Here is a 21,890-nt window from a genome sequence, read left to right as displayed (position 1 = left end):
CCCAAGTCCCGCCCCCTTCCTCTTGCCCCTCCTCCCAAGTCCCGCCCCCTTCCTCTTGCCCCTCCTCCCAAGTCCCGCCCCCTTCCTCTTGCCCCTCCTCCCAAGTCCCGCCCCCTTCCTCTAGCCCTTCCTCCTCAGCCGGCCCAAATCCCCTCTGAATCTGGTCCAGTTCAGAGCACGTGGAGCCCAGACTGGCAGGTTGGGCCGGTGAGGCTGCTGGGATGGGGCGGAGCCGGGTGCGGGGGCTGCCGGAGCCCATCCTGCTCTGGGGAGTGCTGACCTGCCGCGGTCCCCGGGGAGGGGGGGCGGGGACTGTGGCCAGAAGCGACCCGCACCTCCACCACTCTGACCCACTTCTCGCTCTGTCTTCAGCTCACCATGGCCAAGAGGGTGCAAGCTCGCAGGCTGGACGGCATTGACCACAACCCGTGGTGAGCTACGCGGGGCGGGAGGGGGGTTTGCGGGTGTCCCCTCGGGCGTGGGGACGGGGCGGGAGGTCCCTGGGTTCGCTGCACCTCGGCGGTACCCAGGACGGCCCCCTACCTTGCCAGGACTGTGAGGTTTGCATCCACAGCCTGTGAAAGGTGAGACCTGAAGCAGCAGGCTTNGCGGGGGCGGGGGCGGGGGGGGGACAGGCAGTGACACAGTTGCTCTGAGATCTGCCCTGAGGGGCCTTGGGAGGCTAAGGAACAGGCTGCATGAAAGCAACGGCCGTTACCCAGACACCCGGCGCAGAGCTTTCCACGAATTTTATTTCACACTTAGTACCGAGTAAGATAAGCTACGTAAGAGAAGGTGAAGTACAGGCACCTCTTCCCCGGACATTTGCTGAGGTTACTTTGTTTTTTTTATTGACTCGTTCTGAATATGAAAGGAGCGCAAGCCCGATGGTCCTAGTGACACAAGCAATGGAATGCAGTGGGAAGGTGTGTAGGAAGAATGTAGGGAATCTTCCTAATCCCTCCCCACAGCCTTTGGCCAGTGGCATAGAGACCCGTCTGTCCCTTACTTTAAAAACAAAAAAAAAGTTGGCCGTTGGTTTTACAAAGCATGGGACCGTTTTTTCTTTCAGACTCCCCTGATGCACGCATTTCGTGGTGTGCAAGGATCTCCCACCTCCGTCCTGCTCTCTGATGGTGTTCGGGACAGAAGGAGCCAAGCCCCAAAGCCCTGTAGTATCCAAGCTTCCTCTCTGTTGGGGGCCCCCAGGGTCCTGCTTCTCAGGCTACCGCCTTCAGTCTGTCTGAGGGAGGCTGGGCGGCCCCGTGGGCTTTGGCACGTAGGGTAGAGTCCACCTTGGAGGGAGGAAATGACAGGGAGCCACCTGGGAGAGGCAGCAGTACTCTTTCCTGACTCACAGACCTGGCCGACTCTTGAACCCAACACGCCCACTATATAGAAGGGGAGACTGAGGCCAGAAGAGGCCAAGTCTTATGCACAGGTAGGGCGGAGCAGGTGCAGGTCTAGGGGGGACTTACAAGGCAGGTGGGGGGGGGCGGTGCCAGGAGGATGAGACCATGAGTCAGGACAAAAAAAGGATCCCAGATTCCTGCTGACCCCAGGGCGGTGGCCTGAGGATCAGGACCTGAGAGACCCGACCCAGAGGGCAGCCAGACTCTGTAGGGCATTTGAGCCTGGCTCTCCCCTGTCCCATCTCCAGTCCCCATGGAGTACCCACCACCTGATTTTGCATCTCTCCTCTGCTCTTCGCTGCTGTGTGACTCTGGGCAGGTCACGAGCCTCTCTGAGCCTCAGCAACTCTGTGTCTTCAGAGGCATTGTGGGGCTCTGGGGAGAAAATGACAGATTTTAGATGGAACAGTTATGTATTGTTATGCAAATTCAACTCGGCCAAACTTGATTCCTCTGCTCCCAACCAACCTGCAAAGCACACACCAGCCTCCCCATCCAGCCTCTCAGCCTCTCCCTCCATTTCCCTGAAGAGGCAGGGCCAGAAGAAAGGTTGTCGGAGGCCAGAAGTGGCTGATGGGCGGGCTGCTGGGGCCCCAGTCTGTCCAGGGCAATGGCCAGGAATATAAACTTTGAATCCAGCAGATGTAGAATCCAAGGCTGACCGGGCCAAGCACTAACTAGGAGTCCTCGGGCAAATCACTGCAAACCTCAGCTTCTCCATCCTCCTTGTGACTGGAGAATAGGGCCTGTCTGTTACCGGGAAGGTTACTGAGGGTTTCAGACTGTGGTGCTGACAGTTTGTGAAATCCACCTGCGGAGACTCAACAAAGATTTCTGAAGAATAAAGTGGGACAGGGCAGCCTGGGAGACCCTGAGATCGCTCACACCAGAAGGAAAACATTGACCCCATGCCTGTGCTCTAAGGGGCTTGCGATGTGACGATGATTTCTTACCGTGGATCCTGGTTGGAAAGTTGGGAAACCCGTGGGCTGAGATGTGGGGTTGGTACAGTGCATGGCCCAGCCAGCCTCAGAGCAGGGACCTGTGAGTTTGGACCCTCACACGGGTCTCGGGCGGGGGCAGATGCCAGCTGTCCAGTTCTGGAATGAGCTCAGGGCAGCCCTCGCATCCTGCCCTGGCAGCAGGTCCGGGCAGGCAGGTGCTGACTCTCCATTTGTCGCTCAGGGTGGAGTTTGTCAAAATGGCCAGTGAATGCGATGCTGTGAACTTGGGCCAAGGCTTCCCCGACTTCCCACCCCCAGACTTCGCTGTGGAAGCCTTTCGGCACGCCCTCAGCAGTGACTTCATGCTGAACCAGTACACCAAGGCATTTGTGAGTCTCCCAGCCCCGTCCGGAACCCCGGGACACAGGTCTCACCCTGGGGGAGGAAGTTGCAGAGCCCCAGGAATTCAATGTGGCCGCAGTTCAGTGTTCACTGAGTGTCTCCTCTGTTCCAGGCCCTGGGACAGCTCACGGTCTGGGCACAGGCAAACAAAAAAACTGTGAGCCAGGACCTCATGGTCTAGTAGGAAAAGCAGACCGAAACAAACAAACAAAAGCAGAAAACAAAGGCAGTTGATATGCTGTGAGAGAGGAGGATGGGGTGTTGGAGAAGGAAGAAGCCAAGGAAATCTGGGGAGATCAGGGAAGCCTTCCTGGCGGAGGCAACACCTAAGCTGAATCCTGAAAGACAACAAGCTGCCGACTGATTTGACTCTAAATCCAAACTCTGTTAGTAAAGGTCACAGAGTAAAGTATCTGCCCGTCTTTGGAGTAAAGCAATGAATGATTCTTAAACTTGGGTATGCATCAGAATTGCCTGGAGGGAGGGTCCCTCCTGCTCCACCATTTAGAGATTACCACGGCCAACAGTTTGCTACTTTGTTGAAGAGTGTTTAGACTTTTAAACTTTTAACTTTTTTTAAAATAGTTTTTATTTATTTTTGAGACAGAGACAGAGCATGAACAGGGGAGGGGCAGAGAGAGAGGGAGACACAGAATCCAAAGCAGCTCCAGGCTCTGAGCTGCCAGCACAGAACCTGATGTGGGGCTTGAACCCACGAACTGTGAGATCATGACCTGAGCCGAAGTCCGATCCCAACCGACTGAGCCACCCAGGCGCCCCTAAACTTTTAACTTTTTAAAGTGCCTGTGTAAAGACACACACACACACACACACACACACACCTAACATGTAAGATTTGCATGTTTCTTTGGCTACAAACAGACTCGTACTATAATATTCTATAACCTGTTTATTTCACTAAACATCACGTCAAGGACAACTTCCAATGTCAGAAGAGCCTCATTCTTTTTTTTTTTTTTTTAAATATTTTTATTTATTTCTAGGAGAGAGAGAGAGGAAGCGTGAGCAGGGGAGGGTCAGAGAGAGAGGGAGTCACAGACTCCGAAACAGGCTCCAGGCTCTGAGCTAGCTATCAGCATAGAGCCCGACGCGGGGCTCAAACCCATGAACTGAGAGATCATGACCTGAGTGAAAGTCAGACGCTCAACCGACTAAGCCACCCAAGCGCCCCAAAGAGCCTCATTCTTAGTAATGGCCACATAGTATTCCATTGCTTAGCTGTGCTATAATTTATTTAACCAGCCCTGCACTGATGGACTGATTTTGGATATCTCACAATTATAATCAATGGCACAGTGAATATTTCAGCATGTATATCTTTGTACACATGAGTGTTTCTCTGACAGTTCCCTAGAAGTAAAACTAGAGAATCAGAGTGTGTAAGCATGTAAACATGTGGTGGATATTGTCAAATTGCCTTCCAAAAAAGGCTTACTCCCATCCGCACCAACAGACTGGTTGCGGACCTGGCAGGAAAGTTCATTCTGTAAAGAGACAATTCATTTGTCTCATTCTCTTGCCGATCTTTTAAATATTGATATTATATTCTTATGACATTGGAGCAAATATTTCAGTGTTGGTTCAATGTTCAATATGTTCAACGTTGGTTTTCTTTGCTTTTCCTCAATTCTGTATGCGTTGGGCATGAAGACTTTTTCTTTCATGACCTACCTCGTTTTTTTCGTTTAGGTATATATCTTTGTCTTGTTGTTTTGTAAGAGCTCTTTACATATTAGACATCTTACCTCCTTGTCTTAACTTGCAATGCTTGTCTTTTCGTTTTGCTCATGGTGTATTTTCCTGTACAGAAAATTTTATATGGTCAGATCTGGTTTAGTGAGTTATTTAGGTAAGTTTTTGACCTCGGGTTTCAGTCACCCGGCTTAGCCCCAAGTGTTTTATAAGTGTCTTTGGCAAACAAGTGTACAGATCCAACCTTCCTCTCAAAGTAGGATGCTTCCAAAGCCGTGACGCAAAGGCTTGTTCCTGCACCTCAACTGTGCATGACCTTGAGCATGTCACTTCCTGTCTCTGAGTCTCTGTTTTTCTACCTGTCGAATGGCGGGGATCGCATAACACATGTCTTGCAAGGCTGCTGGGGTGGCCCGAGGGCACAAATGTCCTTCTTAAACTGAAACCGTGGAGTGGCCGCTCCTGTGGCTCTGCTGGACTGTGCTCCGTGACGGCACACACCCTGCCCGGCTCTCCACCAGAGCCTGGCCCTGGGCACTGGGCCGGCGCAGAACAGGCTTGATGGCAAGCGCTGGTGGCGCGGGCCAACTTGGCCTCAGGCCTGCGGCTGCTGGAAAGTGCTAGAATTGCCTGGATGCAGCAGAGCAGGAGGGTGGGCCCAGGCCGAGCCAGGGGGCTGACCACGGCTGCCCTGGCAGGGCTACCCACCCCTGACGAAGATGCTGGCAAGTTTCTTTGGGAAGCTGCTGGGACAGGAGATAGACCCGCTCAAGAACGTGCTGGTGACTGTGGGTGCCTATGGGGCCCTGTTCACAGCCTTCCAGGCCCTGGTGGAAGAAGGAGNCTACTGACTCCAGCTAATCAGATCCTGCTGCTAGGTCATCATCATTGAGCCCTTTTTTGACTGTTATGAACCCATGACATTGATGGCGGGGGGACGTCCTGTGTTCGTGACCTTGAAGCCGGTGAGTACGCTGGGTGGGGTGCGGGCGGGCAGAAGGGATGCCAGGAGTGTGCTGTGTTGGCCCCTGGGAGGTGGGAGAGAAGGAAGAAAAGGAGCCCAGTTTCTCCAGGATGGGGGAGGGGTGTCCAGAGTCCCTGAGGAGAGAGGCACTGTGGGAAGGAGGGCCAGATCCCTGGAGCCGAGTGTCAGCTTGGTAATTATTGCCACCACCTCCCCCCTCCTCTTCCAGGGCCCCACTCAGGAAGGGGAGCTGGATTCCAGCAGCACCTGGCAGCTGGACCCCACAGAGCTGGCCAGCAAGTTTTCCTCGCGTACCAAAGCCCTAATCCTCAACACCCCCAACAACCCTCTGGGAAAGGTACCTGAGAGACCTCCTTCCGGGGCCCCCTCCAGCCTGGGTTCATGGCTTTGCTGTGTTGGGGGCCTCAGTTTCTTCATCTGTGAGATGGGAGGCCAACCTGTCATGAGCTCTTGAGGACCGAGGTCCCAGGGACAGGGCCAGGAGTCCCCAGGGAAGGTACAAGGACCGGCTGGTGGAGCGGGCTGGGGGCCTCCATGGCTTTCCTGAGACCCTGAGACAGTGAACTCCCCTTTCGGAGTGTCTCCTCACGTGTATCATGGGAACATGACGGTATCGATGTCGAGGAAAATCCAGTCTTCCAGCTGGGGTAGCATCAGATCCCACAGGTTAGGGCTCCATCCCACCAGGCTGCCCACCCGTCAGATGCCAGGTTGTCACATGTGCTTCTGACACGCTATAAATTTGGGGTTCCCACCCCTCCCTCCTCAGGTTCTATTAACTTGTTAGTGTGGCTCACAGAACTCAGGGAAACTCTTACTTGGGTTTGCCAGTTTATTAAAGGAGGTGACAGGAGAGAACAGCCAGATGAAGAGATGCACAGGGCGAGGTCTGGGAGGGTCCTGAGGTGCTGAGGTGCATCAGCCTCCCCGTGTATGGATGTGTTCACCCATCTGGAAGCTCTCGCATCACTGCACTGTCGGGACTTTATGGAGGCTTCCTCCCGTAGGTTATCATCAACTTCATTTCCAGCCTTTCTGCCCCCTGGAGGATACAGGTGGGACTGAAAATTCCAAGCTTCTAATCACGGCTCCATCTTTCTGGCGACCGGCTCCATCCCAGAGCCACCCAGGCGCCTACCCAGCGTGTCCCCTCATTAGAACAAAAAACACCTCCGGCGCCCTTATCACTTAGGAATTTACGAGGGTGTCAGGAGCCCTGGGTCCTAGATGGATGGGGATCAAAGATCAAATATCAGGACAAGATACGCTCCTCGCGCTTGTCCCTGAGAAATTTACGAGGGTTTTAGGCGCTCTGAGGGGTACCTGGTGCAGAGACTCATATGTATATTTTCTGTTAATTTCGCAGCAGACTTCCCAGGGTGAGTGCTGCCAGGACTCAATATAATGGGGTGGAAGAGCCCTTAGCACTGGCTTCGGCAGTATCCTTTCATCCCTCTGAGCAGGCTCCTCTGTTCGGGGTTGGTCCCCACAGGTGTTCTCCAGGGAGGAACTGGAGCTAGTGGCCAGCCTGTGCCGCCAGCATGACGTGATATGCATCACCGACGAGGTCTACCAGTGGCTGGTCTATGACGGCTACCAGCACGTCAGCATCGGTGAGCCGCGCCGGCCTGGGTGCCTGCGCTTCTCCCCCCTCCCCCGCCCCCATCGGTGGCAGGGCCTGGAGCCCCATCTGGGAGTCAGTGCAGGCCCGGTGATTCGGACCCGTGGGTCTGGAGCCACACTGGTTGTGTGACCTGGGGCAGTGACCACACCCCTCTGAAAACAGGCTGGCCCAATGCCTTTGCCTCCAAGGTTGTCTTGAGGATGACAAGCTGAAATAAGTTCGGTAAATAGCTTAGCACATAGAGTCCAGAGTGTCGAGAGCGCGTGTGAGCGCCCACGGGGGCCCCTAGGCACCGCCCCTCCCCTGCCCCTCATCCGGGTCTCAGCAGCTGCTCTCTTTGACCTCGAGCAGCCAGTCTTCCTGGCATGTGGGAGCGCACCCTGACCATCGGCAGCGCTGGCAAGACCTTTAGTGCCACTGGCTGGAAGGTGAGTGGACGGACGGGTAGGGGTACCGCCTCCGCGCCAGGGTCTTGGGCAGGCGAGCGCACTGCTGGGGAACTGACCTAAAGGGCCTCACCGCCTCCCTGTGTTCCTGGGCCAGGTGGGCTGGGTCCTGGGCCCCGACAGCCTCATGAAACACCTGCGCACGGTCCATCAGAACTCTATCTACCACTGTCCCACGCAGAGTCAGGTGAGGAGAGGCAGGGAACCCCCACCGCGGGAGAGGTGGGTGGCCGGGGAGGGGCAACGACAGATCAACCCCAACCTGTTTGCCCATCTCCTTTCCCCAGGTGGCAGTCGCCCGGAGCTTTGAGCACGAGCAGCTTCGCTTTGGCCAACCCGACAGCTACTTCGTGCAGTTCCCACAGGCCATGCAGCGCGCCCGTGACCACATGATACACAGCCTGCAGTCTGTGGGCTTGAAGCCCGTGGTCCCCCAGGGCAGCTACTTCTTCATCGCAGATATCTCAGACTTCAGTGAGCAGGAGGCCAGTCCAGCCGGGTTGTGCGGGGGCTGGGGGAGGGGGGTCGCTGGAGGCCGCCCAGGTTTCAGTGTGGCTTCTGTCCTCCAGAGAGCAAGATGCCTGACTTGCCTGGGGAAGTGGATGAGCCCTACGACAGACGCTTTGTCAAGTGGATGATCAAAAACAAGGTGGGCTTGGAGCGCCTGGGTGGCTTAGTCGGTTAAGCGTCCGACTTTTGCTTAGGTCATGATCTCACGGTTCGTGGGTTCGAGCCCCGCGTCGGGCTCTGTGCTGACTGCCAGCTCAGAGCCTGGAGCCTCTTTCAGAGTCTGTATCTCCCTCTCTCTCTGACCCTCCCCTGCTCACACTGTCTCTCTCTCTCTCTCTCTCTCCTAGAAATAAATAAAAATACTAAAAAAAAACAAAAAAAACCAAGGTGGGCTTGGGGCGTCTGGGTGGCTCTGTGGGTTAAGCATCCGACTCTTGGTTTCCTCTAGGCTCATGATCTCAGAGTTCATGAGTTCGAGCCCCACTTCAGGCTCTATGCTGACGGAATCCCCACTTGGGATTCTCTCTTGCTCCCTCTTTCTCTGCTCCTCCTGCAGTCTCTCTCTCTCTCTCTCTCACTCACAAAATAAACTTAAAAAAAGAAACAACAACAAGGTGGGGGTGCTGGCTGGTTCAGTCAGTAAAGTGTGCAACCTTTTTTTTAAGACTTCTTTTTTCTTATTTTTTAAAATACTTTTTAAATTTTATTTTTTTATTTTGGAAAAAAAGGAAAAAAGTTTGAGAGGGGGTAGAGGCAGAGAGAGAGAGAGAATTTCAAGCAGGCTCTCTGCTGAGCATGGAGCTTGACATGGGGCTCAATCCCACAACCCTGGGATCATGGCCTGAGCCGAAATGAGAATTGGACGCTCGACTGACTGAGCCACCCCGGTGCCCCCAAGTGTGTGACTCTTGATCTTGGGGTTGTGAGTTTGAGCCCCACATAGAGTATAGAGATTACTTCAAAATAAAATCTTTTTTTCCGTTTTTTTTTTTAGATTTATTTATTTTTAGAGACAGAGATAGTGCGTGAGTGGGGGAGGGACAGAGAGAGAGAGAGACATAGAATCCGAAGCAGTTCCAGGCTCTGAGTTGTCAGCACAGGGCCCCATGTGGGGCTCGAACCCACAAACGGTGAGATCATGACCTGAGCTGAAGTCGGACCCTCAACAGACTGAGCCACCCAGGCGCCCCCAAAATAAAACCTTATAAAAAAAAGAAAAGATCAAGATGAACCAGACTCTGCCAGAGCACCTGTGTGTGGTTTTACAGGCTGAGCCCAAATCCAGCCCAGCCTCTGCCCTCAGCCCTGGTACAGGGGTGCGTCTGTGTCAAGGAATGGGGAGTCGGTCTGGAATTTGCAGAAAGACACCGTGCAGGCCTCAGGCCTCCCATCGGTACAGCGCGGAGTTGGCTCATTAACTCCGAGCTCAGCCAGCTGCAAGCGCTGATCTCAAGCCTATGTCCTCTCTCCCTCTGCCCTAACCCGCCACGTGGTGCTCCCCTCTCTCAGCCTCCATCTCCCCTCCCTACGTACTACGGGGGGAGGGATCGAGAACCATGCTCTGGGATTCTCATCCTCTGACCTTGACACAGCACTAGAAGGGGCTCCACGGAAACTTCCTTCCTTCCCCCACCCCCTCGAGGGAAGCTCTGTCCCCAGAGCCGAGGATTGCCGGGCTGTGAGGCTGTGCTGAGACATGGGCTTCCTCCTCCCCAGGGCTTGGTGGCCATCCCGGTCTCCGTCTTCTACAGCGTGCCCCATCGGAAGCTCTTTGACCACTACATCCGCTTCTGTTTTGTGAAGGTAAAGGACGGGGCTCTAGAGGGGAAAGAGGGCCCCCTCCAGCCCCCCGTGACCCACCGGTGGTGTGGGGAGACGGGCCGGACCGATCTGTGTTGGTGCAGGATGAGTCCACGCTCCAGGCCATGGACGAGAAGCTGCAGAGATGGAAGAATGAACTCGGGCCCTGACATCGCCCGCTCGGCCCTGCCCACCCCCCCACCCCCCGGTTGCTGCAGGTTCCACTTTGTCCGGGTTCCAGCCGTTCCCAGGTTGGGCGTAGATGGAGCGGGGGGGGCCCCTCCTCTGTGACACAGGATGTTCCCAGGCAAGAGCCCTCTTTCTTGATCTTGGTGGATTTGGGAACACTGCCACAGTGCCTGTATTCCTGTCGTGGTGGTGACTTGGACCTGACCTGGGCCTCTCCCTGCTCCTCCCCGGGTCGGATCATAGAGCCCGGGCCCCTCTGTATTTCCCCCAGTCTTGCCTGAGGCTCAACGGTTAGAAGGCAACAGTGTGGTGGCCTTGAGTCCCAGCCCTGCTCTAGCCCCAGCCAAGGTTTTAGCATCCCTCCCTTTCCTTATTTAACCTTCACTTTGGGAAGCTGTCTAGGCTTGAGTCCTCAAACCAGTACTTTTCACCCATAATAAAGTTTTAAGTTATTTAGACCCTTATTTGCTACTTCTCTCTGCTTCACACCCTGGTGCCGATCGCCAATGAGGACTTGGTCAGAGTGGAAGGCACCTTGGGCTCCTGGCTGGCTCGGTCAATAGAGCATGTGATTCTTGATCTCTGAGCTGTGAGTTCAAGCCCTACATTGGGCGTGGAGCCTATTAAAAAAAAAAAAAAAAGGATGGAAGGCACTCAGTGAAACTTAGCTCCCAGCCCCTCTTTGTACAAATGTGTTTTGTGGAGGAAAACTGAGGCCCAGAGAAGGGCACAGACTGGGGACTTGTCTGACATCACAGTTAGTTAGTGGTAAAACCAGGCCGAGAACCCAGGGCTCAGATGGTTGTGTGTCGCTGTGGTATGTGTGCGTGTGTATAGGAAACAGAGGCCCCAGCTAAGTGTCTAACAGGGAAGATACGAACAGTCCTATCCCACAGGGGTCAGAGGCCAGGCCAGGAGGGCCAGGGAGTTTAGACAGAGGGGAAGGAAACTGTTCCTTCTTTCTTGCGCCCCTGCGTGCCAGGAGCCTTAGATGCCCACCGCCCCATCAAACAGTCCTCCAGGACAGCAGTTTCTGGCTGGAATTCATTTGGAAGGACGTGCTGGGGACTTGTCTTTAAGCTGCATTACAGGCCAGGCCCATGTGTTTGCTCATATGATACATTTATTTGCAATGGGGACATAGGATAGATACAAGAAAATGTATTTGGTGTTTGTCCTCGGTTCCTGGCACAGGACTCCTAAAACCCTTGGAATTCCCTGAGAGATTGGACTCGTCCTTTGTTATTCATAATAAGCCCCTTTGTTTTTTTTGTTTTGTTTTGTTTTTAATGTTTTTTATTTATTTCTAAGAGAGAGAGAGAGAGAGACAGCGTAAGCAGGGGAGGGTCAGAGAGAGAGGGAGTCACAGACTGAAACAGGCTCCAGGCTCTGAGCTGGCAGTCAGCACAGAGCCCGACGCGGGGCTCGAAACCACGAACCGCGAGATCATGACCTAAGCGAAAGTCGGCCGCTTAACCAACTAAGCCACCCAGGCGCCCCTATAATAAGCCCCTTTGACCATGTCTTTAGAGGGTCAGAACTTTCAGCACCAACTCCTGAGGGAGGCGAAAGAGACTGAACGTTGAGTTCAGAGTTCAGTCCCTTGGCCAGGGGTTTAACAGATTGTGTGTAAACCCCACGTAAAAACCCCGAGTTGATGAGGCTCAAGGAGCTTCTGGATTGGTGAACACATCTGATGAGCTGGGAAGGTGGTGCGTCACGAGGCAGCCTGGAAGTTCTTCCTCCCCCGAGACCTTACTCTCTGTAGCTCTTCCACGGGGCTGTTCCTGTCTTGTACCTTTTTTTTTTAAGTGGGGTTCATGCTCAGTGCAGAGCCCGATGCGGGGCTTGAACTCACGACCCTGATACCAAGACCTGAGCTGAGATCAAGAGTCAGATGCTTTCTTTTTTTGTAATGTATGTTTATTTTTGAGAGAGAGAGAGAGGGAGGGGAGGGGCAGAGAGAGGGCAGGAGGGGTACTGAGGATCTGAAATGGGTTCTGTGCTGACAGCAGACAGCCTGGTGCAGGGCTCGAACTCACGAACCACAAAATCGTCACCTGAGCTGAACACTGACACAAGATGATGACATGAGCCCATGGAGCTTAACCCACTAAGCCACCCAGGCGTCCCAATATTGTATCTTTTCTAATGAGACCGTAACTTAAGTGTAGCACCTTCCGGAGTGCCATGAATCATTTCAGGGAATTACTGAACTCCAGGAAATGGCAGAAATGCCCAAATTTGTAGTCATCCAAGCAGAAGTAGGGGTAGCCTAGAGACCCCACTTGCTGATGGCATTTGAAGTGGGGGGCAGTCTTGTGGGACTGAGCCCTTAACCTATGGGATCTGCACCAACTCTCAGTACCTATTGTCAGAACTGAACTGAAGCGTAGGACACCCACCTGGTGTCAGAGAATTGCTGTTGGAACACGTTTTAAGCTAGGCCATGGTCCACTTCCCTCCTTCCCCGTCCAAGCTGTGACTTGGTACCACTACCACAATTCCAAAGTCAAGACTGAAACAGAATACCAGCTCAGGGGCTCAGGCTTGGAGCCCCTTTGCACATACATAATCTGATGGCAGGAAAGTCCCCGGTGGGGCAAACCCATGGATCTTACAGGGAGAAACACCCCAATCAAACGTTCCATGTCTCGTGAGCCGATCCAAAATCTCAAATCTGTGTGACTCTACAGAATTTCGAGGTCTTAGACTGAGTAACCTCAGCCAGCCTGAGAGGGCAGATCTGACTTAGATGCATAATCAGATAGTGGAAGGAGGAAATGGTAGAATAAACACAACCCTCGAAATGTCAACACACACACTGAACTTGAAATTAGTCTTTTCTCGGGGCACCTGGCAAAACTTACAACTTTTTAAAACATGTTTTATTTATTTTTGAGAGAGAGAGCATGAGCATGAGCAGGGGAGGGGCAGAGAAAGAGAGGGAGACACAGAATCCGAAGCAGGCTCCAGGCTCTGAGCTGTCAGCACAGAGCCTGACGCGGGGCTCAACCTCATGAACCGCGAGATAATGACCTGAACCTAAGTGGAATGCTCAACTGACTGAGCCACCCAGGCGCCCCAAAACATACGACTCTTGATCTTGGGGTTGTGAGTTCAAGCCCTATGTTGGGCCTAGAGCTTACTTAAAACATGAAACTGTGAAAAAAAATTTTAAAAATAAATTAATCTCTCCTCTTTTCATTTGTAAGCTCCAGATTAGTATCTGCTTTTGCTTACCATCGTGTCCCTGTTGGTTACTAGAGGGAGTTCCAGCCTCAAAATAGGCCCTGCTCAATAACTATTTGTTGATTGAATACATATCGGCTCAAATTTATTAACTTAAAAAAAACCCACAAAGCTCATTCATTGCTGACAGGAGTGCAAATGGTATGGTCGCTTCGAAAGAGAGTATGGCAGTTTTTTACAAAGCTAAACATAGCCATTTAAAAAAAAATGTTTAATGTTTTATTTATTTCTGAGAGAGAGAGGCAGTGTGAGCAGGGGAGGGTCAGAGAGAGAGGGAGACACAGAATCTGAAGCAGGCTCCAGGCTCTGAGCTAGCTGTCAGCACAGAGCCCGACTCAGGGCCCAAACCCACGAACCGCAAGATCCATGACCTGAGCAGAAGTTGGACACTCAACCAACTGAGCCCCCCAGGCGACCCCAAAGCTAAACATAGTCCTTTTTTTTTTTTTAATATTTTTATTTATTTCTAGGAGAGAGAGAGAGAGACAGCGTGAGCAGGGGAGGGTCAGAGAGAGAGGGAGACACGGACTCTGAAATAGGCTCCAGGCTCTGAGCTAGTTGTCAGCACAGAGCCCGATGCGGGGCTCGAACCCACGAACCGCGAGATCATGACCTAAGCGAAAGTCGGCCGCTTAACCGACTAAGCCACCCAGGCGCCCCCCAAAGCTAAACATAGTCTTAAATGTGGGAGCAAGCAGTTGGGTTCCCACCTGTTTACCCAAGTGAGTGGAAAATTCATGTCCATACAAAAACCTGCACATGAACGTTTACAGGAGCTTTATTCATAATTGGAAGCAATCAAATGTCCATCAAAAGATGAATGGATAAACAAACTGTGGCATATCCATGCAATGGCATGGTCTCCAGCAACAGAAAAGAAATGAGCTATCAAGCCACGAGAAAACATGACAGAAACGGAAATGCATATTGCTTCATGGAAGAGTGTCTGAGAAGGCTACCTACTTTCTGATTCCAACTATTATGACATTAGAAAAAACAAAACTATGGAGACGGTAAAGAAGATTAGTGGTTGGGGCACCTGGGTGGCTCAGTCGGTTAAACATCTGATTTTGGCTCAGATCATGATCTTCTGGTCTGTGAGTTTGAATTCTGAGTCAGGTTCTGTGCTGACAGCTCACAGCCGGGAGCCTGCTTTGGATTCTGTCTCTCTCTCTCTCTCTCCCTGCTCCTCCCCCACTCACGCTCTATCTCTCTCAAAAATAAACATTAAAAAAACTTAAGAAAAAAAACAATGGGGGGAACGGGGGGGTGGGGAAGAGGGTTATATGGGAACTCTACTATGTGGTCAGTTTTCAGTAAACCTAAATTTGTTCTAAAAAATAAAGTCTCTTGGGGTGGCGGAGAGGGAAAATGGGTGATGGGCATTGAGGAGGGCACTTGAGATGAGCACTGGGTGTTGTATGTAAGCCAATTCGACAATAAATTATACTTAACAATAAAAAATAACGTCTCTTATGGGTGCGGGGCTGACTCATTCCCTAGAGCATTTGACTTGACCTCAGGGTCAGGAGTCCAAGCCCCCCGTTGGGCACTGGGCTTATATAAATAAATAAACTAAAAAAAAATTTTAACAAGTCTGTTAATTAAAAGAGAGAGTAAACTAACGGATCTGTAAAAGAATTGGATTAAATTATCTCCAAGGTCATTTCCAGTTCTGACTCACACTCCAGCTCCGGGCCTCAGGGTCCCCATGTAGGATAAAACCAAGATGAGTTTTGAGCGCCGCTCGTGCGGAAACGGAGAGCGGCTCTCGAGTCGTCCAAGGCTCCAGAACAACACTGCACAAGCTGCCCCTTTGGACCCCGGGCCTTCCGCGACGACACCACCGGCACCCAGACCTCGCCCCCAACTCTCTGCACTGGCTCATCCCAGCCGGAGCGCTCGCAGGGCAGGCAGCTGCCTAGGCCACGCCCCCGCGCGCCATTGACTCTCCGATTGGACGGCTGGGAGGAGGTGTGGCCGGAAGGGGTGAGTCTGATTGGCAGGGCGTGGCCGGCGGCGTGAGGGGAACATGGCGGAGCGTGTCAAGAAAAGGCCCTGCGGTCCGGTAGGTGGCGGGACGTGCGGTCCCGGGCAAGACAGGGGGTGGGGGCGCGAGAACGAGCCGCGTGGGGGCCCGTGGCGGGGCAGTGTCTTGCTTCCCGTTCCCTGTTTGTCGCCCACCCGAGGCCGGAAGCCCCGGGGTGCCTCATGTTCGTGGCCGCGGGCGCCTCGGCCTGGATGAGAACCGGGGGCGGGGCCCGGGCCGGGACAGCGGCAGGTAACCCGCTGCCGAGCGCCCTTGCGGCTACTCTGGGCGGAGCCCCGATTCCGGAGGTTGCACCCTGCCTTCCATCTCCAGTCCTTTCGTGGCGTATCTTCTGACTCCCAGGGTGACAGCAAGCGGGCTCTCTTTCTCTGAGCCGGTTTCCTCTTCTCTCCCTTGAGACCTCATTCAACAACTTATGGATGCTTACTGTGTGCCAGACCTGGTATTAGGCACTAGGGCATAGCAGGGCCCTGCCCCCCGATGTTCTCCCTAGGGTGGCCGTGTGGGGGTGTTCCTCACCAACCCCGTTTTACAGGGAGGGGGCAACTTCGAAACAGAAAGTTGGACTCCCCCCCCCACCCCCACCCCCTAGTTGTGATCATTCATCCTCACTCCTACACCTCTTCCCATTTCTTCTCCAGGGTGAACACGGCCAAAGGGTCGAGTGGCGAAAATGGAAGCAACAGAGTAAGTAAGGGGCTGGGGGTCAGCGGTGGGGGATCCACTGAACCTTGCCCAGCGCCACTCCAGCAGTGCACTGCTGAACCCTGGGGAGAGCCACTGCGTTTGTCCGCTCTGGGTCCCACAGCACCCAAAATGGGAAGGAAGGGGCCAGAAGCCCATATGGCTCCTCTGGCTGTTCACTAAACGGCGCTGGAGAGCCCAGGCTGAGTCCTGCTCAGACGCCACCACCTCTTCGACTGCTCCACGGCGCTGTCTGCCCAAGCCCTCTCCCCACCACCAATCCAGATGTCCTCTTATCCAGAGAAAGAGGAGAAAACGAAGTGGAAGGACCTCAAGCTGATGAAAAAACTGGAGCGGCAGCGGGCCCAGGAAGAAGAGGCAAAGCGCCAGCAGGAAGAAGAGGCAGGCGCACAGAGAGAGGACCAGGGTGAGCAGGCCGGGCCCGGGCAGGGCAGCCAGTGACCTACTGGAAGGGACCTTAGAGTCCAGGGGGTGCAGCCATGTTGTCCTGATGGAGACACTGAGGCCCAGAGAATGGGAGAGGCCGGGAAAACCGAATCCTCACCTCCCACGTAGGTAGGTTTAAATCCTGTGGGCTGTAAGTGTCAAATATCATAACTTCCTATCTCCAGGACTCATGGTCATCATGATGGTGGTTTTTCACTTTTTCGTTGAGCGCTTTGTGTGTTTTAATTTAGTTTTTCATTTACTTATTTTGATTTTACTTTAAAAAATTTTTTTAATGTTTATTTTTGAGAGAGAGCATGAGCTGGGGAGGAGCAGAGAGAGGGAGACACAGAATCCGAAGCAGGCTCCAGGCTCTGAGCTAGCTGTCAGCGGAGAGCTCAACATGGGGCTCGAACTTACAAACCGCGAGATCATGACCTGAGCCGAAGTCAGACCCTTTAACTGACTGAGCCACCCAGGCGCCCCTTTATATATATATATTTTAAAGTAAGCTCTATGCCCAACGTGGGGTTTGATCTCATGACCCTGATATCAAGAGTTGCATGCTTGGGGCACCTGCGTGGCTCAATTGGTTGAGCGTCCGACTTTGGCTCAGGTCATGATCTCATGGTTTGTGGGTTCGAGCCCCGCGTCAGGCTCTGTGCTGACAGAGTTCTGCTAGCTCAGAGCCTGGAGCCTGCTTCGGATTCTGTATTTCACTCTCTCTCTGACCTTCTCCTGCTCACACTGTGTCTCTCTCTCAGAAATAAATAAAACATTAAAAAAAAAAAAAAAAGAGTTGCATGCTCTACTGACTGAGCCAGACAGGTGTCCCTTATTTTGATTTTATAATAAGAATGTGGTTTTTTTCCCCCCGGGGCGGGGGGGCGCCTGGGTGGCTCAGTCAGTGGAACATCGGTTGACTCTCAGTTGCGACTTGGGTCATGATCTCACGATTTGTGAGGGCTGCTTGGGATGCTCTCTGTCCCTCTCACTCTGCCCCTCCCCCACTCGCGCTTGTGCTCTTTCCCTCTCTCAACATAAATAAACATCTTAAAACAAGAAACATTTTCTTTAAAAAAGATTATTTTTTTTAATATCATTAATTAATGTCTGTCCAAAACAATCTCCCTTCCTGGGGCACCTCGGGGGCGTGGTCAATTAAGCATCTGACTCTTGGTTTCAGCTCAGGTCACGATCTCACGGTTCATGGGATTGAGCCCCACATCTGTGCTGTGAGCACAGAGGCTGCCTGGGGTTTTCTCTCCTTCTGTCCCTGCCCTCCCTGCTCTTGCGCACGCTCACTCTCTCTCTTTCTCAATAAATAAATAAACTTGAAAATAAAATCTCCCTCCCCCCCCAAATACAGAAAACTATAAAGAAAGAAAAAATTCCAGCAAACATTGCAGTGAAAGTTTCTCCAGATGTTATGTTACACCAGCTTACACACGTGCGGGGAACATACAGATACAGTTTTATAAACGTGGGACCACTTTAGCCATGAGCTTCTGGACCTGGTTTTTCTCGTCCCACATTGTAGCCTGGGTGTCCTTGCACATTGGTACACCTGGATCTACCCTGACAAATTGTATCTTTTCCCCTTGTCTACACCCAACCCTCAAGAGGGTTAGGGCGTCATAACATAATCTCTAAGCCCATTGGCGACAGAAACTAAGCATGTCAGCTCTTTTACACACCAGAGAAGCCCTTCATGGGTGTTCCCGCATGTGGCTCCCATTGGACGACTCTGGGAGGGAGAGCATGGCCGTCCCTCTAGAGCGAGACAGCCTGAACCCAGATCTCCACCGTCTTGCTTTTTGTGTGACCTTGGGCCACAGGTTTGACCTCTCTGGGCCACAGGTTCTCCACGTCTTGATGGGTATCATGGTAATACTTTTTAGGGTTATTGGGTAAATGCACACATATAAAGGCACTGAGAATAGCTGTCTTTACTATCCCCATTTGACAGCTGGAAACGGAGGCAGTAAGGGGCGGAGCCAACATAAGAACTTGGCCAGTGTCCCTAACCACTCCCCAGTCTTACCCAGCCGTATGCCCTGCTCACGGGAGCCTGGGAGACCCTGGGGTCCATCTTCCTCCTGGGGAGATTGAGGCCTGCGAAGGGGAGTTGGATCTATTTTGCTGACCTCAAAATTCCTCCCGGAGGGAAAGTTCTCTCACTCTGAGCCCTGGGATTAGAGGAAGAGAAGGGAGAGCACAGCCCTGGCCTCTCAGACTGACCATGAACAACCCTCCCCTGCCCAGGTCGGCCCTACACCCTGAGCGTGGCCCTGCCAGGCTCCATCCTGGACAACGCCCAGTCGCCAGAGCTTCGCACCTACCTGGCCGGGCAGATTGCCAGGGCCTGCACCATCTTCTGCGTGGATGAGATTGTGGTGTTCGATGAAGAAGGCCAAGATGCCAAGTGAGGAGCCATCCAACAAGGCCCCAGGGTTCAGGGAGCAGGGAGGGGCTGCTTGGATTGGCGTTGCTTTTGTGCTTTTTCGCTGCCTGCTCGCCTGGGCTGGGAAAGGCCTGAAATGCCCCCCAGTGAATCTGGTGGAAGAGTCACAAAGCAGGGGACCGCACAGGTCAGATTGGGTGGAAGAGCTCTCGCAAGGAGCGCAGTGGGCTCTGGAAGCCCTGTCTCTTGCTCTCTCTCCAGGACCGTGGAGGGTGAATTCAGGGGCGTCGGCAAGAAGGGGCAGGCGTGCGTGCAGCTGGCCCGGATCCTGCAGTACCTGGAGTGTCCGCAGTAAGGGGGTGAAGGGCAGACCGGCCTGCATGTGGTGGGGTGGGGAGGGCGGTCAAGGTGCAGGTCAGGCAGGAGGTGGCCTCCTCTGGGAACTTTCTGAGATCTGCGTTCTTTACTAGGTACCTAAGGAAGGCGTTCTTCCCCAAGCACCAGGATCTCCAGTTTGCAGGTAAGGCTGGGGCCGGTGGGGGGGTGGGGGGGGCTAACCCCCGTTTCCCATGGATCATCCCCAGACCCTGAGAAATTGCGGCGCGGTTGGGAGAGCAGGCCCAGGCAGGGCAAGGCCGGTGTCTGGCGGCAGGAGGCAGGTCTGTGACCTGGAACTTGGAACTCATACCACTGCGTGCTTTTGCCCCCCTCCCCTCACCCCCCAACAGGGCTTCTGAACCCCCTGGACAGCCCTCACCACATGCGTCAGGATGAGGAATCCGAGTTCAGAGAAGGCATCGTGGTGGACCGGCCCACCCGGCCAGGCCACGGGTCCTTTGTCAACTGCGGCATGAAGAAGGTAGGACTTGGGAGCGTGGGTTGAGATGTACGTTGGGGACACGCCCTGGCTTTGGAGGGCAGGGAGGGTCATGTGAGTGGGGAGCCCTGGACCCAGGCATCTGGGTCTGGAATTCCTCCACTGATGGCAGGTTTCGGCCAGAGAAGTGCCCCGAAACAGGGCTCAGTAGATAAAGCCATAAATGGACGGTTTCTTGAAAAGGAAATGAACAGGAGATAGTTCTCATGCTCAAACCCAGCCCAGCCTAGCCCTGCAGCAGCAAGTCCAGAATCCCTCTCGGGCGGCTCCAGCGAGGATGCAGACCCGCACTGGGCCTGGCGCGCTCCTCGGCCGCCTGGCCACGCTCCTGTCTCCTGGAGTCAGAGTCAGAAAGACTTCCATGTGTGGTTCCCTCCCGCAAAAAAAGAGCAGATCAGATATGATTGGCTAAAAGCAGACCAGGATGGCCCAGACCCAGAAGAAAGGAGGAAACACGAGAAGCCTCTAAAGGGAAAGAAAGGGCCCCATATCCTGAATTCAGAGCTGGCGCAAAACGCGGACATCGCTTGTCATCCATCCCACCTCCCATTTACCTCATGCCCGGCCCGGGCACTGGAACAGCCACTGTTGTTTTACGGAGAGTTTCCCGATTGACAGATGAAGAGAGCGAGGCTCCGAGAGGTTAGGTGGCCCGCTCAAACTGCTACAGCTAGTAAATGGCACGGCCCCAGCAAAGACTGGGATTTCATCTCACGAAATACTACCTACTCTGTGCCAGGCCCAGAGCCTTCGTCTCTGCCCAGTGTCCTGGGGTAGTCATTTCACAGGAATGGTCTCTTGTGAGCAGGTCTGGCAGGTGCCACAGAAAGGGGACGGAGGTTGACCTGGAGCCCTTAGGTCCCCGGTCGGCCCCCTCCCCCCCCATTCCCCCACATCGGGGAGAGCACTGACCCCTGCTGGTCCTGTGGGGGAATGGCACCCATTTCTCTGGCTTTTCCCCAGGAGGTGAAGATTGACAAGAACTTGGAGCCTGGACTTCGAGTGACCGTGCAGCTGAACCAGAAGCAGCTCCCAGGTATCTGGAAAGTTCCCAGCCCGGCCAGCATTTGGGCTCAGGGCCGCCGCCTTCCACCTCCTTGTCCCTCGCCCCCTCTTCACAGCCTCTCTGCTTCGTCTCCAGAAAGCAAGACCTACCGGGGTAAAGTCGTGTCTTCGCAGGACCCTCGCACCAAAGCCGGTCTCTACTGGGGCTACACAGTCCGCCTGGCCTCCTGCCTCAGTAAGGACAGAGCTTCCTCCTTTGAGTATCTGGCCTCTCTCTGGGAGGCCACAGAGAGCCTTGCCTGACCCACAAGGCAGACCGGGGGCTTTGTCCTGCCACCTTACTGTGTGACCTTAGGCAAATGCCTTTCCTTTTCTGGGCCTCCATCTCCCTGAGTGCGCCGCCTGGAATACTGTGAAGGACTTCTGAGGGAAACGATCACGATCAATTAGTAATGTCTGCCGCGGGGCTGGGATTAGGACGGAAGGACCAGATAGGAGTTCTTAGAGCCCCTTCCTCCCCACCCTCTACTTGGTTTCCCCAATCTAATGCACGCGTGGGCTCCCCCTGCTCAGTCCCGGACTTCCCAGGAACAGTGGAGGGCCTGGGTGTGGCTCCCTTGCCGGAGTCCCCCTCCCCACCCCTCTGCCCTAGTACACACACACACACACACACACACACGCACAGCCAAGCAGCTGTGGCACGGAAGCGGGACCCCGGTGAACTCCCACCCCCCAGGTGCCGTGTTTGCTGAGGCTCCCTTCCAGGACGGGTATGACCTGACCATTGGGACATCGGAGAGAGGCTCAGATGTGGCCTCTGCCCAGCTGCCCAGCTTCAGGTGGGTACAGCCCGGGGCAGGGGCTGGGGAAGGAGGAATGGAGCTGGAAGCAGTCTGCCGGGGGTGGGGGGCAGAGCTACACGGCCTGGGCCCCCACCGCATAGCTGGAGGTGGGGGCTGAGCGCTCCGGGGAGCTGCATGCGGTGTGGCCTCAGGGAGCGGTCACTGACCCCCTCCCTCCCGGGGGTGCAGGCACGCTCTCGTGGTGTTTGGGGGCCTGCAGGGGCTGGAAGCTGGAGTGGACGCCGACCCCAACCTGGAGGTGGCCGAACCCAGCGTCCTCTTTGACCTGTATGTCAACACGTGC

General features: G+C 54.0%; 2 protein-coding genes across 2 annotated transcripts in view; both read left to right on the top strand.

The window, feature by feature from the left end:
* KYAT1 (kynurenine aminotransferase 1) overlaps nucleotides 1–10,483 on the top strand; it is a 36,582-nt gene extending 26,099 nt beyond the window's left edge. The window contains 11 exon segments of the mRNA XM_077768351.1: nucleotides 373–431; nucleotides 2,598–2,745; nucleotides 5,170–5,436; nucleotides 5,665–5,793; nucleotides 6,949–7,069; nucleotides 7,432–7,508; nucleotides 7,624–7,713; nucleotides 7,814–8,000; nucleotides 8,096–8,175; nucleotides 9,753–9,839; nucleotides 9,941–10,483. Of these exon segments, the coding sequence (XP_077624477.1) occupies nucleotides 379–431; nucleotides 2,598–2,745; nucleotides 5,170–5,436; nucleotides 5,665–5,793; nucleotides 6,949–7,069; nucleotides 7,432–7,508; nucleotides 7,624–7,713; nucleotides 7,814–8,000; nucleotides 8,096–8,175; nucleotides 9,753–9,839; nucleotides 9,941–10,006 (1,305 nt within the window). The 5' untranslated portion in view covers nucleotides 373–378 and the 3' untranslated portion in view covers nucleotides 10,007–10,483.
* A 4,805-nt stretch (nucleotides 10,484–15,288) lies between these two features.
* SPOUT1 (SPOUT domain containing methyltransferase 1) overlaps nucleotides 15,289–21,890 on the top strand; it is an 8,502-nt gene continuing 1,900 nt past the window's right edge. Inside the window, exons 1-11 of the mRNA XM_077768463.1 lie at nucleotides 15,289–15,345; nucleotides 15,969–16,014; nucleotides 16,313–16,438; nucleotides 18,724–18,883; nucleotides 19,124–19,213; nucleotides 19,333–19,382; nucleotides 19,591–19,721; nucleotides 20,703–20,775; nucleotides 20,881–20,979; nucleotides 21,481–21,583; nucleotides 21,776–21,886. Of these exons, the coding sequence (XP_077624589.1) occupies nucleotides 15,310–15,345; nucleotides 15,969–16,014; nucleotides 16,313–16,438; nucleotides 18,724–18,883; nucleotides 19,124–19,213; nucleotides 19,333–19,382; nucleotides 19,591–19,721; nucleotides 20,703–20,775; nucleotides 20,881–20,979; nucleotides 21,481–21,583; nucleotides 21,776–21,886 (1,025 nt within the window). The 5' untranslated portion in view covers nucleotides 15,289–15,309. The remainder of the gene's footprint in view (nucleotides 15,346–15,968; nucleotides 16,015–16,312; nucleotides 16,439–18,723; nucleotides 18,884–19,123; nucleotides 19,214–19,332; nucleotides 19,383–19,590; nucleotides 19,722–20,702; nucleotides 20,776–20,880; nucleotides 20,980–21,480; nucleotides 21,584–21,775; nucleotides 21,887–21,890) is intronic.

Source organism: Crocuta crocuta, unplaced genomic scaffold (assembly GCF_008692635.1).
Source record: "Crocuta crocuta isolate KB4526 unplaced genomic scaffold, BGI_CrCroc_1.0 scaffold35, whole genome shotgun sequence".
Lineage (NCBI taxonomy): Eukaryota > Metazoa > Chordata > Mammalia > Carnivora > Hyaenidae > Crocuta > Crocuta crocuta.
Note: the sequence above shows the minus strand (reverse complement) of the source record. Positions and strands in the feature narration are given on the sequence as shown.